General features: G+C 53.3%; 9 protein-coding genes and 1 non-coding gene across 10 annotated transcripts; 5 read left to right on the forward strand and 5 right to left on the reverse strand.

Annotated features, from left to right (window-relative positions):
- Positions 1-413: 413 nt before the first annotated feature.
- QC763_100890 (uncharacterized protein) lies at positions 414-1,322 on the forward strand. Its single transcript, XM_062906635.1, has 2 exons — positions 414-929; positions 985-1,322. Exons 1-2 carry the CDS (start codon positions 573-575, stop codon positions 1,312-1,314), a joined length of 687 nt encoding a protein of 228 aa, XP_062769398.1. The 5' UTR covers positions 414-572; the 3' UTR covers positions 1,315-1,322.
- Positions 1,323-1,414: 92 nt separating this feature from the next.
- Positions 1,415-2,968, reverse strand: QC763_100880 (uncharacterized protein; the record flags this gene model as incomplete). Its single annotated transcript, XM_062906634.1, has 1 exon — positions 1,415-2,968. One exon carries the CDS (start codon positions 2,966-2,968, stop codon positions 1,415-1,417), a length of 1,554 nt encoding a protein of 517 aa, XP_062769399.1.
- Positions 2,969-3,867: 899 nt separating this feature from the next.
- On the reverse strand, positions 3,868-4,697 carry QC763_100870 (uncharacterized protein; the record flags this gene model as incomplete). Its single annotated transcript, XM_062906633.1, has 2 exons — positions 4,087-4,697; positions 3,868-4,031 (listed from the first exon to the last, which is right to left on the reverse strand). Exons 1-2 carry the CDS (start codon positions 4,598-4,600, stop codon positions 3,868-3,870), a joined length of 678 nt encoding a protein of 225 aa, XP_062769400.1. The 5' UTR covers positions 4,601-4,697.
- A 52-nt stretch (positions 4,698-4,749) lies between these two features.
- Positions 4,750-5,555, forward strand: QC763_100860 (uncharacterized protein). Its single transcript, XM_062906632.1, has 2 exons — positions 4,750-4,877; positions 4,931-5,555. Exons 1-2 carry the CDS (start codon positions 4,875-4,877, stop codon positions 5,357-5,359), a joined length of 432 nt encoding a protein of 143 aa, XP_062769401.1. The 5' UTR covers positions 4,750-4,874; the 3' UTR covers positions 5,360-5,555.
- A 101-nt stretch (positions 5,556-5,656) lies between these two features.
- Positions 5,657-5,748, forward strand: QC763_0000180. The gene has a single exon. It is a non-coding gene; the product is annotated as a tRNA-Gln (tRNA).
- Positions 5,749-5,855: 107 nt separating this feature from the next.
- Positions 5,856-7,698, forward strand: QC763_100850 (uncharacterized protein). The gene is made up of 3 exons (XM_062906631.1): positions 5,856-6,228; positions 6,277-7,233; positions 7,284-7,698. The coding sequence occupies exons 1-3, from the start codon at positions 6,195-6,197 to the stop codon at positions 7,640-7,642; spliced, it is 1,350 nt and encodes a 449-aa protein (XP_062769402.1). The 5' UTR covers positions 5,856-6,194; the 3' UTR covers positions 7,643-7,698.
- QC763_100840 (uncharacterized protein) lies at positions 7,627-8,455 on the reverse strand (the record flags this gene model as incomplete). The annotated part of the gene is made up of 2 exons (XM_062906630.1): positions 7,627-8,026; positions 8,079-8,455. 2 exons carry the CDS (start codon positions 8,453-8,455, stop codon positions 7,702-7,704), a joined length of 702 nt encoding a protein of 233 aa, XP_062769403.1. The 3' UTR covers positions 7,627-7,701.
- A 594-nt stretch (positions 8,456-9,049) lies between these two features.
- QC763_100830 (uncharacterized protein) lies at positions 9,050-11,936 on the reverse strand (the record flags this gene model as incomplete). The annotated part of the gene is made up of 4 exons (XM_062906629.1): positions 10,705-11,936; positions 9,535-10,649; positions 9,306-9,479; positions 9,050-9,254 (listed from the first exon to the last, which is right to left on the reverse strand). The coding sequence occupies exons 1-4, from the start codon at positions 10,807-10,809 to the stop codon at positions 9,050-9,052; spliced, it is 1,599 nt and encodes a 532-aa protein (XP_062769404.1). The 5' UTR covers positions 10,810-11,936.
- A 428-nt stretch (positions 11,937-12,364) lies between these two features.
- QC763_100820 (uncharacterized protein) lies at positions 12,365-13,858 on the forward strand (the record flags this gene model as incomplete). Its single annotated transcript, XM_062906628.1, has 3 exons — positions 12,365-12,702; positions 12,760-13,484; positions 13,536-13,858. The coding sequence occupies 3 exons, from the start codon at positions 12,365-12,367 to the stop codon at positions 13,856-13,858; spliced, it is 1,386 nt and encodes a 461-aa protein (XP_062769405.1).
- Positions 13,642-15,831, reverse strand: QC763_100810 (uncharacterized protein; the record flags this gene model as incomplete). Its single annotated transcript, XM_062906627.1, has 3 exons — positions 13,642-14,187; positions 14,245-15,511; positions 15,568-15,831. The coding sequence occupies 3 exons, from the start codon at positions 15,829-15,831 to the stop codon at positions 14,018-14,020; spliced, it is 1,701 nt and encodes a 566-aa protein (XP_062769406.1). The 3' UTR covers positions 13,642-14,017.
- Between the last annotated feature and the right edge of the window lie 440 nt (positions 15,832-16,271).

Below are 16,271 nucleotides of genomic sequence, written 5' to 3' on the forward strand. Positions count from 1 at the left end.
GGGAGAGATGGAGAGTGTGTTACAGGTCGATGGTGGAATGGCTGGTGTCCCAGCGGGTTTTGCCGGTGTCAATTGGAAGCTGGGAAGGAGAATGCCGGCGCTGGCGATGGCATGACCCTGTCTGAACGTCGCGTCCAGACCCCCGGGATTGGCAGCAGCTCCTGCCGCCAGGCGTTGTCAAGGAGGGCCATCACACTGCATCCGGCGAAAAGTGGGCCTTGGCAATATTACAAGCGTAACGGGAAGGTCCCTTGTCTCTGCTTCATCTCAGCGCGGGATGTCGATGATAATGACATGTAGATTTGCTCCTTGCGCATGGTAAAGAAAGGAGATGAGATGAGTCCTAGGACAAGCTTTGAGATATGAAATCGGATTGACATTGTCTACGGTAGTGCATGTGAGGCGACATGTTAGCGGTATCGAAAATACATGGAGTGGTACCGGCCCCACTTACATCTCTCGGTGACTAAAGCTTGGTGCCCCGCGCTCTGCCCCTCCGAAGTTTCCTGCACCTACATTGACTTTGAGATTGACAATCCGACAAAAGAACAACCACTAGCATCACCAAATCCATGAGCAAAAGACCAGCGTCCAGCGAGACCTCTGACCTCTCAACCACCTCGAAACGTCCCAAACCCCCTTCCAACATCACCATGTCCCTCGAGCGCATCCCCCTCGAACATATTCCCCCAAACTACAGGGTATACGGAGCTCTGTTTCGCGACGTATCCAACGCTTCCTTTCTCCAAACTCAGCTGATTTCCCGCAACCCCGAATTTGAATATGCCTTTATCGATGCTTCTACCATTGTCTCGCGCGTCCATCTCCTCGCAGCTGTCTGGAACGCAGTCTATAGCTCGGTGGAAGGAAACTTGAGGACGCCAAATGTGCACTCCGAAGTGGTGGCTTCCCTGAATATCAACAACAATGTGCGGTCTGCTCGGAGTTATGCGTACTGGGGCTGCAGGCTAACGCCACAAACAGATTGCCGACGGGTACAGACGATGGGGTATAACGTCTGACAAGACCAAGGACTTGGTCGTGGTCAAGATTCTCTCCTCGCCCGAACCGCTACCACAGGCCGAGCAAGAAAATGAAGCCGAGGAAGTCTTGTCACATCTAACATCGCAGATAGAGGGACGACTAGTAAGATTAACAGACCAGGAGATCGCAGAAGTCACGGACTGGCAAAAAGTCAGGAAATACTACAAGCTGAACGGAGTTCCAGTCTTGGACCAGACAAAAGATGAGGCGGTAAAAAGGAAAAAGATGGAGAGCATGGCCATCATGGGCATGGCGCTGAGGGGACTGTAGGAAAAAGAGAAATGATATTCAGTCGTTTGGCAGTCATGATCATTATCTCGCTATCTCATCTCAGTCTAGGTCATGTTTGGGTTTTGGTTGAATCAAGAACTCAGGCCAATCCAAACAACGACTTGAGCCTCCTCAAGACCTCGGCCCTCATGGCATCTCTCGACCCAACTGTGCGCTGCACCGCATCTCTGTTCTCGTACGCTCGCCTCAGCAGATACTTCATGCACTCTCCTGTTGAACCCCACACCAAGTACTTATACGCCTTGGCCTTTTCCTGCTTCTCAGTCGCTTCTTGTTGGTTAAACGCAACGAGCTCGCAACTGACTTCATCCGCCATCCCCTGCAGCTGCGCAAATGCTACATCGTTGGTCTTGCTCTCGTGCTGCAGTATTCTCTTTGCCCTGACCACGGAATCTCTGTTGTGGGTAGCCACTACCATGGACACGTCTGGAAACTGACCCTCTCCCTTCAACGGCCCGACTTGCCAATCCCTTTTGAGCAACGCCTCCGCAATACCGTCGTATGCCTTGTCTGTGTCCTCCTTGATGTCGTGTATCAGCTGCCTTGGGTCGCTCCCCAGGTACGCGCCTCTGACCAGTTTGACGCCCAGTACGAACCCCTTCTTCTTGGCTTCCTGTAGATGTTGACTCAACGTTTCGGGAGTCGACTTGAGATAAGCCTGATATGTCCCATACACCACCGGCTGGGTTCTGTTGTACCTCTCCATAAACTCCACCGTCCACTTGTCAATTCCGCCCTGGACGGCGGCTTGCTCAGCGTCGAATAGTAACCTGACACCCCTTGACTGGGCCAATACACATATGCTCTCGATCGCCTTTTTCAGCTGTGGTGAGGGATCCGCCCCCTGCCGTAGACACTGCAATGCCAGCACGCCCGCCCCGGTAAACTTGAGGGCCACATAATCCCCCCTGTTGGCCAGTAGCACGGTCATGAGCGTCCCCTGAGCCCAGCTGTCAATCTCCTCCATGTCGACCTTGGTCTCTTCCGCAACATGCTTTGGCAAAGAACCCGTTCCCTCCTGTCCATGCGGGGTGACGACCTCTTTGGCATAGCCCAAAATCACCCCTTCAAACCCCACGTCTTTGAGGCCCTTGATCGTCCTGGCTACCTCGGCAGGCTGCTCGCCGGCGCAGAATTGGGCATAAAACGTCTTCTTCAGCAGAGCTCGCAACAGTGGGTTTGAGTCAGGGTTGAGAACTGGGTTGGTTGTATGGGCCAGCATGGACATGATGGCCAGTGAGGGAGGTAAGAGGAATGGCGACGAGGATATCGTGGCCGTCATCCATGACCTGAGCACGGTGACCAGAGGTAAGACTGAGAGAGGCGCCGGTTTTGGTGGCCCCATACCGGCGCCTTGTGGTTGGTGGTGATGCTGATGATTGGGGAGCAGTGACGGCGATGGTACTCCTGATAGTGTCAGGTTGCTGGATGGTGACGACTGTGTAGAGGAGTAGTGTACTGATCGAGTTGATGTGGATGATGACTCTCTGGAAGGAATTAGTATGATGTTGTGGCGGCCGCACCGCACAAGGAAACCTGCTTGTCCGCTGGAGTTGATTGCAGCGATCGCCCGTCTCTTGGACATGCTCCGGGGCAGAAGCATGCCAGGCAAAGGCCTGGGGAGCGATGCCATGGCCACCGCCTGCTAAGAGATGCTCTGGCTGAGAGGTCGCGAGCAAGATGGTCTCAATGACGCAGGCAGCAAAAAGCACCAGCAAGTTGAGATGAAATCCAAAGTCAATTGATGGCCAGGTTACGCTACGTCCACCTTATATCAAAGACAAGCTCCCCGGTATCGCACATGCAGTGACGCAGTCCGGCCAGGTTTCCATTGAGTTTTGATAGTGGTTCATTCCAGAGCCGACCAATCCCCTCTGCTACCCCTCGAAGCTGCTGCACTCGCTGATTTGCCGTTCGATCTCGGACGCCTCCTTTGTCAAGCTTTCCGTTCGCTGCAGGCCATGATGTTATCGTCGGTCCCTTATCAACCGGCGGGCCCCCCCAACCCCTGCCAAAGGCCGCCGGTAGCCGCAAATGCGGGCGAGTGTGGGGAAAGGGACCACTGCCGTCATCGACGAATTGGCCCCGCCCCTCTGCTCCCACGGGGGTCTCGATTCATTCCAGTCGAGCTGCCAGTCCTGCCAAGCTCCCTAGCGCTCCTGAATGCCCCTGTGAACGGCTTTCCATGGCCCCTGGACAGTCCCGACTCCTTCACCGCGGACGTCGCAAGCAGCGCCATCCCCATGACAAAGCCCACGCCAGCGGCTTCGGAGAGCGGTTGCTATCGGCGCTCATAGAAAGACGTCAATTCCAATTGTCCGATCCAGTGACCAGCCGCGCCAATTGAGGAGGCTGACTGGGTCATGTGGTTTCGTGGTGCGCCGTGGCCATGCAGCCGGGTGATCCCTTCCCCGACAAGGGCCGAAGCGGAAGTACCCTTCTCGTGGTGTGTTGGAGCTTGCCGCCCCTCCCTGGTGCGAACAACGGTATAAAGGAGGCTGGCAACCAACACTGTGGCGGATACAAGAGTGCTCATGCCTTTTGCTTTAAGGTCCTGATCTTGCGCTTGATATACTCGACGTATTGCAGACGCCGGCCCCTCTTAGCCGCCAGGATGTCTTGTATTCCGCCGTAGAGGGTACCGACCACGAGGGCTGTCTTGGTGGTTCGGGCTGCGAGGGGCAATGAGTAACGGTCTGCAGCAGTCTGTTAGTATTTTGCCGTAGGCTTTCGGTATTCAAGAAAACATACTCCAGAGGCTAAAGACTCCAGCACAAGTCACCATGGACGTCACAGTGTTGAACAGATCGGCAGTGCCGCGATACTCGTCAAACATGTGCTCAATGGAAAACACAGCCGTGGTCCAGACACCAATCTTGGTTCCCATCTTTAGCCCCTCACGTAGGCCTCCGCGGGCTGCGATGTAATTCTTGCTCTTGTGGTACAGATACCAGCCGGTGGCGGTCGAGGGCAGCTTGTGGGCGTGCTCGGCACGGAACTGGAGACTGGCGATCTTGCTGCCGTGCCCTGCTCCGACAAGGAAGCCAGTGCCAAAAGACAGCATTGTGGCTAGCGGCAGCCGAATCATAGGGGGCATCGACAAGCGCGAAGAAATGTAGAATGCCTCGATTTCTTCTTTACTGGGCTTTTGATAGCCGACCGGGACATCGTCTTGCTGGGGCGGGGCTGGGATTTGAGCTGCTGGGGCAGACGCCGGATGAGTAGCCATGGTGAATATATCTTTGGACTCGTGTCCTGTCAGCATGTGCTTGGCCGTGATGTTGGAGAAGGAGAATGCTTCAGCGAGGAAAGGCAATGATTAAACTGAGCGGACGAGACAGCTGCTGCACCGTCGATCTGCCTGGTGATTGGAGTGAAAATGGAAAATGCAGAGGTCAAAGCTCCCTGCCCCATCTTCTGTTTGTCGCCAGGATCAGGCAGCTTGGCAACCTGCCCCACACAAGCTCTCACCAACCCTTTACACCCAAGACATCAAGATAGTACAAGCTCGTCAATTTTTAATACAGATCACTGTCAAGATGGTATGTGGTTCTTATAGTGATGTTGCTATGTTGTGAAGCTGATAGAGTGACAGCCTCCACGTTCTGCCGCCGTCATTGACGACTCGCCTACTGCTCTTACAATCATACTCAAGCACGGCATTACCAGCGTCTTCCTCTTTGCGTCTCCATCATGGACCTTTGAGAAGCTCTCCGCAAATCTTCTTGAGGTCTTGCGTGACCGCTATCCAGAGGGCGTGCCCAAATCTACCGAGAAAGAATCCACCATTACGCCCATTCCAACTGAAGACGCCCACGTCAGAGTCGTGTTTGGCACGCCCAGAGATGCCGACGACTACACCAGGGGGTTCAAGAAGTTTGACGTGAGCCCGGAGGATACTTTGGGCAAGAAGGGGTTGAAGAAGGTTAGCACTCTTGCGTTTGCGCTGCTGGAACCAGACCAGGATGAGGACGAGCCAGTCAAGTTTGAGGTCGCCTTTCCAATCAACGATGTCGAGGCCTAAACATTCCTGGCGTGCACGAAGGAGGGTGGTTCTAGGTCTAAAGGAGCATCATATGCGAGTTTGGCGTTCTCTTAGCTGGTGTTGGGGCTGCAATTGCATTGATATCATGGTGTTTGGTGTTTCTTAGCCCAGAGAGCAAATGACAGTAAACCATTATACCGTCGTTGGCACGGCTGTTGCCGAATGCTACAAAAGCGCCCTTTCATCTCAATGCTATGTGCAAAATAATACCGGATGGATCGCATCTGGGTTAGTCCACTTGTCGATGATGAAGATGAGCAAAATAGCAAAAGGTTGAGGTCGTGCCCGGGTTCGAACCGGGGTTACTGGAAGGTTTGAATGAGAAATGTCATCAAAATCCAGAGTGATAACCACTACACTACACAACCTTGGATGATTTCGACTGTCAGACATTGGCATTATGATTGGCAGTCGTTCCTATTCAACACACGATATCCACGGCACCAGGAGCTCAGTGTGTCCTAGGTAATGTGTCTTTGGATTTCTGTCATTTGATTGATGCCAAAAAATAATCGAGCCAAAGATCAAAATGACTTCAGGGTGCAGAGGGTCTCGGTGCTAAAATTAGCTGGTCTTGGCCCACTCTTCCAGGGGGTCCGGTCTGTTTCTCGCGGGCGTCACTGGCACCTAGCTCCGCTCTCGGCAGGCACGGCGTCCACCTCCTCTACACGACAAACATTTATCAACCAACAACTGGAAACGAGGCACGAGCAAAAGGGCCACATTTACCGTTGGTGTCGCAGTCTGCAACTATTCACAATGCCATCATAGTTTTTCGTTGCGTGCGCAACAGTAGGATCAGTCACCGTTGAAGATGGAGCCAAACTTGCTCGCACCACGAGCCAATGGTGCGTCTTCCTTTGGCCAACTGCGGCGCATCACTGACAGGAAAGTAGAATGGTCACAGATTCCAACTTCTCTCCTCCTCGCCGAACTTTCCCGACGCGACGACGCCGATCACGATCAACGACCAGCTTGCGGCTCCGGCAAAAACAGTCATGGCTACGACACGCCCCTTCACGTCTTTGCCCTGTTCCTGATTCTCACCATCAGCACCTTGGCCTGCGCCTTTCCGCTCTTTTCTCAACGAGTAACGAAGCCGGGGAAGCGCCAAAAGAATATTCTGTTTGTCTGTCAGCACTTTGGCACTGGCGTCTTGATGGCCACAGCGTTTGTGCACTTGCTGCCCACTGCCTTTGTGTCCCTGACAGATCCTTGCCTGCCTCATGTTTTCAGCAAGGGGTACCGGCCACTGGCTGGGCTGATAGCCATGGTTGCGGCGTTTGTGGTCGTGGTGATTGAGTCGATCCTGTCGAGCCGAGGGGCCGGGCATAGTCACTCGCATTCCTGGGACGACGAGGACTCGGAGGAAGGGCACGAAGAGGCAAAACACACGCGCACGCACGGACATGCTGGACACTCGAGGACCCCGGATATCGCCATGGACGATCTGGAAGGGGCTGGAGAGCATCGGGGCTTGGTTTCCGGGGCCTCACCTCTTCCGGGAGGCACTCCTCTGATGCAGGCCAAATCGCGCCAGAGCAGGGATTCGTTCGAACGAGAAAGGGAGTCCCTGGAGCTGGAGCTCAGCTTGGATGAGCTCAATGGCAGCGGACAGGGTGGCTCGACACGGCTCCTGGCCACGTCGAAACCGTTGCCAGCTCTTCCCTCACATGCGCACAGCGGACACCATCACCAAGGCCCCCCAAATGCGGAGGAACAGCAACGCATGATGCTTCAGTGCGTTTTGTTGGAAGCCGGTATTCTGTTTCATAGCGTGTTCATCGGCATGGCCCTGTCTGTCGCCACAGGCCCATCCTTTGCCGTTTTCCTTCTGGCCATCTCCTTTCACCGTATGTGCGCCCTTTCCGCTCTGACAGACAGAAATCCTAACAATGAACAGAATCCTTCGAAGGTCTTGCGCTGGGAACACGCATTGCAGCCCTCCACTTTCCCAAATCCTCTCCCCATCCTTGGCTGATGGTTCTGGCATTTGGCCTGACCACGCCCATCGGCCAAGCCATCGGGCTGTTTGTCCACAGGTTCTACGACCCCATGAGCCAGACAGGCTTGCTCATGGTTGGTTTTATGAACGCCATATCTGCCGGTCTGTTGCTCTTTGCCGGGCTTGTCCAGCTGCTGGCAGAAGACTTTTTGAGCGAAAAGAGCTACAAGACACTGAGAGGACGGAAACGAGTGAATGCCTTTCTGGCAGTGGCCGGAGGCGCAAGCCTGATGAGCCTGGTGGGGGCATTTGCCTAATACCAATCTTTGTTTTACCATATATATGCCTCTATACTAATGATATACTCCTGCACATATCATGACCGCTTGTTCTGAACATATTGCGTAAACGTGGCCCTAGCGTTCTTGCCAAAGTCCAGCGCGTTGCTAAACATGCCTTGGTTGTTGTGCACAGGAAAGCTACCGGATGGGTTCGAAGGCTGGGGCACGGCGGTGCGGCTGATGGCCCAGGCAAAGGTCGACGCACTGCCAGACTGTGTTTCGAGGCGCCCGCCGTTTTGCTGGCTGTTCCACCTGCTGCAGCCCGTGCAGACAACCTCGACGGTCCAGTGCGTTGAGTTGCGTGCTGTCGACAGGGTACGCAGGGTGGCACCGCTGTAGAGGCCAGGGGTAGTGCGGCCGCTGTGGGAAACATCAGCTTTTGATCTCATCAACCTATTCCCAAGATACATACGCGCTCCACCTCGACGACACAGACACCTGACCCGAGTTTCCGTTCGGCCACGCAACCGTGAGCGGATTGTTGGTCATCCCGCCGCCCCAGGCAAAGCCAACCCATGTCTGGGCAACGGGGGAGATGATCTGGAGGATGGTGTCGTATGCCGCATTGTTGGTCGCGTCAGAGGGCAGGGCGATGCGGTAGGTGGGCGCGGTGGCCGAGGTGTAATACTGAAGAAAGCAGAGACTCGGCACGTTGCCGGAGACGGTGGAGCAGTATTTTGAGGTGACACCGTACACTTGCCGCGGTTCTATCTCGGACGAGGGAGTCACCGGGGAGGAAGCTGCCAGCAAAGGTGCGGCGAAGAACGCGACGAGTGATGGCAGATGCATGGTGAACGATTCGGGGCCAATTCAGGGGTAATTCCGTGCCAACATAGAACTCAAAAACAGAGGGAGAGGCTTGGGATTTTATCATCTTATTTTTGTCTACTATTCCCTCCTTCTCAAACTGGTCATACAGAGTCTCGCTGATCTGTCGTTCATGGTTGCTCTCCGGATAAAGTCCATATGAGGCATCACCCTTGCCATCCATGTGTTATATAGAGTATTTGCACTGATCAACTCCTCCAACTATCGTCGAGCGGCAAGTGATCGGCAGCAAATCAGAGATCCCGTTTCACAAATCAAGTGATCCCGGCCGGTGGGCGAACAACAGCCTGAAGGACCTCTGCCACTTCACCACGTCGTGCCTCTGAGCTCATCCTCCGAGATGTAACCCCCCTGAAGGGCTTCTCTTTGATTTGAAATAATGTTTACTATGATCCAATCAATCAGCAGTGTTTGGAAACAGGCAGAAAACCTACAACGGAGACAACACCAAGCAGGAAGGTCGTCAAAGCGTGGACAATGAATCAAACATGCTCATTCATTCATCATTGAGTTCCTAATGAGTTTCTACCACTTGCAACAACATCCTGCCCGGGTCTAAATTATTTCTTTTTGCTGAACCTTGGTGTCCTTTTCGGATGTCTCTTGGACATCATCTCCATCCACCGACGCCTTCTCTGGGGCCTCGGTCACGCCAAACAGTTGGTCCATGGCCTCGAGAGAGACGCCCTTGGTTTCTGGGATGAAGAACCAGACAAACACAAACATGGAAAAGCAGAAGCTGCCAAAGATGAGGTATGTTCTAAATTTTCGGTTAGTAATCATTTGACTGGTCATATCAAGAGACGCCTACCCATAACCGTCACTTCCGACAGTCACCAACATGGTTGGTACAGCACGGGCAACAACAAAGTTGAAGAGCCATTGAGTGGCGGCAGCGTACGAGACGTTGAGAGACCGAAGACGAGCGGCGGGAATTTCGGATGCCAAAATCCAGCAAGCAGGTCCCCAACCGAATTGGAAGAATCTGTTGCTCTGTCAGTTCATACGAGACAACCGAGAGGATCAAGGTGAGTACGTACGCAGCAAACAAAAAGATGGACACGAGCGCAAAGTACCCGGCCGGGGGAACCTCCTCACCAGCCCTGGGCGGTGAAATGCGCACATACAAGCCAATGTAGAACATGGCAAGGCCTTGCGCGATACTAGTCCACAACAGCGAGCGCCTGCGTCCGAGGGAATCGGCCATGAAGAGCAGGAAGCAAATGCAGCTGACCACCTTGACAATACCATAGATGCCAGTGCTGAAAAGCGAGGTAGAAGTGCCAGTCAGACCGAGGTTCTGGAAGATGGTTGGTGCGTAGGTGTTGATGGCGTTGGTGCCCGTCATTTGCTGGCAAATCATCAAGGTAATGCTGATAAGTACGCGCTTGCGGTTACCAGGGATTGTCCACATCTCCTTTTGCAACTTCCAGTAGGTGGCATCGCCAATGAGGCGCCGATCCTGCTCCAGCTGGTCGACGATTTCTTGAAACTCCTCTTGGACGTACGGGTGTGTGGGTGGCAGGTTGCGGATGTTGGACAAGATGCGCTTGCAGTCCTCCCATCTGTCCTGTCGTGCCAGCCAACGAGGCGACTCGTGGCAGAGAAGCATGCACCCACACAGGAGCGCAGCAGGTAGGGCCTGAATGGCGAGCGGAAAGATGTACATGATAGGGCCATCCGGGAAGTGAATCGAGACGGAATAGTTGATCCAAAAGGCAATCATACCCCCCGTGACGATAAACAGCTGGTATAGGCCGGTAAGGAGTCCACGAATGGCGCGGGGCGAGTTCTCGGACACATAGATCGGGTTCACGGCTGAAGCAGCTCCAACACCAACACCAGCCACGAATCGACCGACGTACATGGCCGCCAGCTTCCCAGAGGCAGCAGCTTGCATGATGACACCGATGATGATAACCAGAGAGGTTGCGATGAGGCACCATTTGCGGCCGAATCGATCTGTGAGAGGCGAAGCGATGAGCGCACCGAGGAAGCAACCAGCTTGAAGGGTCGAGACGATGTTGGCGGCGAGATTGGCGGTAGCGACGGAATTGCGGTCACCGAGGCCAAAGTCTCGAACGAAGGGGGGCAGGACGATAACACCGCCGATGACTGAAGAGTCCCAGCCAAAAGACATGGCACCAAAGCAGGCCTATACACAACATCGTGGTAAGTGTCTGATCAAGCCAGATAAACAAAAGTCTTACCGAACAAGCAAGCAGGTACACCCTCCATCCGTAGATCTCGGCAGGATCCGTGGCCATGGCCTCGTTCCGCACGATCTTGCGGAGGATCTTTTGTGAAAGACCCATGGTGGGCAGCGATCTGACGGTGATCCTCGTGATTTGAATGAGATGCAATCAAGCCTGGAGTTGAGAGCTCAGCTCCTGGCGTTTGCTGCTAACAAGCAAAAGGAAAACAGCACCGCGAGGACCAGATTGCAACAAGAGACTGGAACACGACGGGATGCTCCATCCCGGGCCTTTTTGTAGTTGCACCGCAGCCATCTAGGATCTGGACGGGTGAACGGGTCTGTCTCTGGCTTGTTTCTCGCCTGATTGGCGAATGTGTTGGCTCCCATGCCTGCTGCCACCGTCTGGGGATGCGGAGAAGCAGCCTCTCAAGGAGATCATGGGGCGACTGTGCACTCGGGATACAGAAAAAGTCTTGCAGCGAATGGTGTGTGAGAGCAGGGGGGCTAGAGCAGGCGAGAGATGGACGCATGTCGTTGGATGGGCATCTGTAGAGGCTGGTCTGCCATGCTTTCGCTACCTTGCACTGGCACGGTAAAGCCCCAAGGTTGTCCTTTTTTCCACCAAGAAGAGGAGGTTGAGGTTGCGGCCAGAGTGGGTGCTGCTACAAAAAGCCGAGTACATATAAACAACGGTTTTCTTGTCCCGTTGCCAAGACGGCAACTTTGAGCGCCAGAGATCTCTTGAGTCTTGGCCACGGACGCGATATTGAAGGGGAGATATCTGATGGCTTGAGAGAGAGAATGCGTTGTGAGCATGGAATTTGACGTTGAGATGCTGAGGTCTATGAATTCCGAGACGATCTTTGAAGGAGACATTAACTGAGGGTCTCATCATGCCAATCGGGAAAGGTGAAGATAAGGTATGGTCGCTTCCAGTGCCGCTCGGTATTAGCCTATTCGTAGTATGGCAGTTGGAGTAGTTCAAGGGTCGGGATGTTCTCGGTGGTGTGCGACCGACTTGGCTCTCTTGGCTGAGTCTGACAGGGGGTGATGCGGGATGCGGGGAACCTGGACCAGCTCTTGTTATCGTTGGGGGAAGGGGCGATTAAGGTCAGGTACGACCTGCTCTTGCTCCAAGGCCCTTATTTCCACCAGAGGGAAAAGGAGCTTCACAACCTGTGGAAGGAAAGAGCATTCCCTTTCATGCGCTATGGAAAAATACTCGTCTTTTCTTAACAAAATATCCAAAACCCGACAAGTCGACGACAGGTCTAACATTCAGCATCCAGACCTTCTCCAGTTATCCAGAGTTGCACATCAAGCGGTTCGAGACGAGGGGTCCAATTTAGCCAGACTTCCAGAGGGTGACAATCAAGACCAGCTCACACATGGCATCTTTGCCCGATGCTGCTCGTCCCACAACGCCGGGCCAGGGTGTTGCTCAGTGCTCACTCACTCTGGCTGCCATCCTTAGTGACTTCATCCAGGAATTTCTCCACGAATGAGAAAAGACCATCCACTTCGGACCAGGCCAGTCAGCAACGCGCCTACTATAGCTGATCATCTGACAGAGGAGGCATGGAAGATACAGCCAGTAGCTGTTTACTGCCCGTTGAATTCATGCTGATCGCTTCACCGAATTCCATGTACCCGGTCTGACACCCATCACGAGAATGCTTTCACGTCCCACCTACACGGTGCTGGGTTCAGATCCCACCAACCGCAAATGCAGAATCAATTGTTATGCCTTTCAGCAGGATGCCATCGTCACGTTTCAAGGCTGGCAGTATGCTGCTTTTTGCAGCCCCCTTCCAGATGTCGCCGAACCGCTTTATGTGCACCTCGCCAGGAGGCGGCTCCTAGAACCCCCACACGATAATCCGGGAGGCTGGGAGGTGCTGGCATTGACAGACTACCCCCAGACAGTTGATGACGGCCACAATACCGTTCAGCTAGGCATCTCTCCTGGTGACGGCACAATTCATCTATCATATGATCATCATTGTGATGTGTATGCCAAAGTGGTCCATGTGGTGAATAGTAGGTACATTCGTTGACACCGATCTAGGCTTCGCTATCGTTACTCGTGTCGAGATCTTGCCTTGAAGCCCACCGAGTTCGCCTGGATAAGCTCCCACTTTACAACAACGCTCGACTACCTTCCCGGGCTCCCTGCGTCTCACAAACCCTTCCATTACGTCACCTACCCCCGGTTCTGTGCGGCCGATTCTGATCTTCTTTTTACGCTCAGAGACGGCAAAGCAGGTCTGGGAAACGACCATCTTTATGTCTATTCTTCTTCCTCTGGCCGTTGCTCCTACCTTGGCCAGCATCTCACTGGGATTCAAAGCAATCCGTATATCCACGGCCTGAGCTACCGCTCGGGCAGACTGCATTTGACATGGGTCTACCGTGGTTTTGTCCACTATGACGGATGGGATGATCTCGCAGACGCCAAGCACAAGCAGCAGGCTGGGCCCAACGGAGCGGAGAACAATCATGATTTATGTTATGCTTACAGCGACGGCCTCGGAAAAACATGGAAGAATGGCCAGGGCAAAGAGATTGCGTCAAGAGACCTGGGGATTAGCACTATCGATAACAACAGCGAGGGGATCGTTGTTTTTCGCATCCCTAAAAGATCAGGTCTCACGAATCAGGAATCTCAAGTCGTTGATCTGGACGGCGGTGTCCATGTTTTGAACAGGAGTTCCTTGCCAGTTGGATCGAACAACAGGAGCGGCGTGGAAGCCGTCCACTGGAGACATTATTACAAGGCGCCGGGTGATGATGGTGCGTCTGGTTTCCTTTGGCGTTGCTATCAAAGCTAACATGAATATCCAGGAATTTGGTCTGAATTTCTGCTCCGACCAGTATATGGCAGCACCAGGGGGAGACTGGCTGTTTCGAAAACCGGGGATGTAATCATCATTCTTCCCGATGCAGAAAATGGACGTGTGTATATTGAAAGGGCAACCAAAAGCAGTGGGTATACTGCTCATGAAGAGGTTTGGTCTGGAGAAGGGCTCAGGGGTGAACCACTGGTTGACCTGCCACGGTTGGAGAACGATAACGTGTTGTCGTTGATGGTCTTGGCTGATACCAAATCATCAAATGACATAGATCCAGGAACGAGGAATGTTGTGGTATTGGACTTTGAATTGTAGTCATACACCGTTGCCTGTATGCTATGTACGCGAACTGAATATTCCCTTCCTTTCGTGTGCTCCCATTTCCACTCCGGATATCTTCCCAAACTATATAAAAAAAAAGGTATCATGACTCGTATCATCATCAGAAAACAAATTGAAAGGAAAATAAGTCATTTAAACAAATCCAGTCAAGGTCTCCAAGCTTGAAAAATCCGCTCTCCCGTTTCGCCCATGTCCCCTCAACTTGGCATAGACGTTGATTCTCCCGTATTCCGGACCGGTATCGACCGTCCTAACAATCCACATTGTCCTCCTCTTCTTGACTCCTCTTGTTTGTTCAAAGCCTGTTTCTTGGTCAACATTTCTCTTTTCTCTCGGGACAAAAAGCAGCATCTTCTTACTTGGAGTTTTGTAACATGGCTCGGTGTTTGTTCTCAAGGGAAATCCCATTTGATTCCCTAGTTCCTTTGAATAATGTACAGGATGGGACTGTCGATCATAGCTCTCTGGCTCGGCAGATGGCATGTCCATCTCCAGATAAGATGTCGGGTTCTGATCCCAGCTGTACAAGCTTTCGCTCTGGAATTGTGAGATTTCAGAGTCAAAAGGCACAGCAACCAGGGGCGGTGGGGGTTCAAAAGGTCGTTCCGCTCTCGGTGTTGACTCGTCCCAATACACGGGGTTCGAATCCGCCATCTTTCCTCTGCTGCTGCGCTCGATTCCCTGCATCTCCTCGCTTGGTGGCGTTAAGATTCCGTGGCCCCAAACATACCCTTTGGCCTGGGACCCATCCGTTTCCCCGAGCAAAGTTGGTGTGATCCTCCCCCACCCTTTACCGGCCCATTCAATCACTCTTCTCTCCATTTCCGCGTCCATCTTGATGCCGAGCAAACCGCCGAGATAGATCAGGTGATGGGCCAGCATCTGACACAAGTGATCCCGCATCGCCAGCCAAAGTGTCGGGCTCTGCTGAAACTCCCAATCTTCTACCTGCATGCCAGCCTCGGATTGTCGCTCCATCTCTTGCCCCATGCTCTTGCTCGAGTAACCAACCCCCAACACAGCTCCCAGCACGATCAGGAACAGAACCTGGCAGCTTTCTCTCGACAGCTTCCCCAAGTACTGTGGTGTCAGTAGCTTATCCAACGCCAACAGCATTCTCGACCCCGACATCCTCCCTGCTGTCCAAGCCTCCTGTTGTGTGACCATGCCCGCCAACTTGGACTCAAAGTTGGAATACCGCATCGAAGCAGTCATCAGAAACCTCCGGAAATCATGCGTCAACTCCTCCATCTCCTTTTCCTTTTTTGACCCGTCCTCCGAGGCGAACGACAACCCTAGCAGATTCGCACACATGCCGGCCACCATACTTCCTCCTTGAAGTTCTGGCACCGTATATGCTTCATCCAGCAACCACCTCGTAATCTTTTGGTTGAAAGACGGCTCGTCGAGACTGGCAAACTTGGCCGGCTGTGCAATCCTCCCGAGCAAAGCGCCCATCTTGAGCATCAGGGTTTCTGTCCTCATCTTCTGTGGTCCCGACTGAACCTGAAAAATGTCAACGTCGACAAACCTCGTCCGGATGCAGTAGCTCCAGCTGAGGACTTTTCTCTCTGTCCCCTTGAGGGCCGAGGTGAGGCAGGCTTGGCAGGGATTCTCAAGCGAGCACTTTTGTAAGCATGTTAGTCACCATGAGTGAATGATTGAGATCTCCAGACACAAACCTCAATCTTGAGCATCCTACACCGCAAGCAAGCACCCTGTCTTCTCACGCCCAGTACCTTTTCCTTGGCTTGGTCGGTTAATCTCGCCCTTTTTGGTTTCCCTCCCGACGGCGGTGTGCCCTGCAGCGGGTGTTGTAGTCGAAAGCAGTGTATGTGTCGTGCAAAAGTCGGGATGGTGTTTGATCGTTCGACCTGACGTTGTTGAAAAGAAACCCGGACGAGTTGCTGTTCAGCCGCATTCTCTTGATCTGGCGGGTTGTTCATTGGTATATGTAAATAAAGGAGGGGGGGGGCGCTAGAACCGGCAGGGTGGGTAGGTTGGTGATGGTGGTGGCGAAGCTAGCTCCTAGCATGTAATACAATGGTTCCTAGCAACTTTCCAACCCCAGCTGAGACTGCTAGACATTTCCCAGGCTGGCCCCAGCTCCTAGGTGGATGGGCGCAAAACGGATCGATAATCTCACACACTAGAGACTGGGTAAACGGAGAAACAAAGACATGAGACAATTTTCCTGCTCTCGGGCAACTGAGCCTGAACTTGCAGGTCCTCCTGAGCCGGAATTCCCATGGCGACCTGAATACTTTATGACTAGTACCACACTAGCAGTGGTGCAGGTGGCCCAAACCTGTTCGAGGCTGGCTGACTGTTACACGGGTTCTCGTCGAAATTCCCCCAAGCCCGCGAAATAAGCATCACCGAGCTC

This window comes from Podospora pseudopauciseta, chromosome 1 (assembly GCF_035222475.1).
Source record: "Podospora pseudopauciseta strain CBS 411.78 chromosome 1, whole genome shotgun sequence".
Lineage (NCBI taxonomy): Eukaryota > Fungi > Ascomycota > Sordariomycetes > Sordariales > Podosporaceae > Podospora > Podospora pseudopauciseta.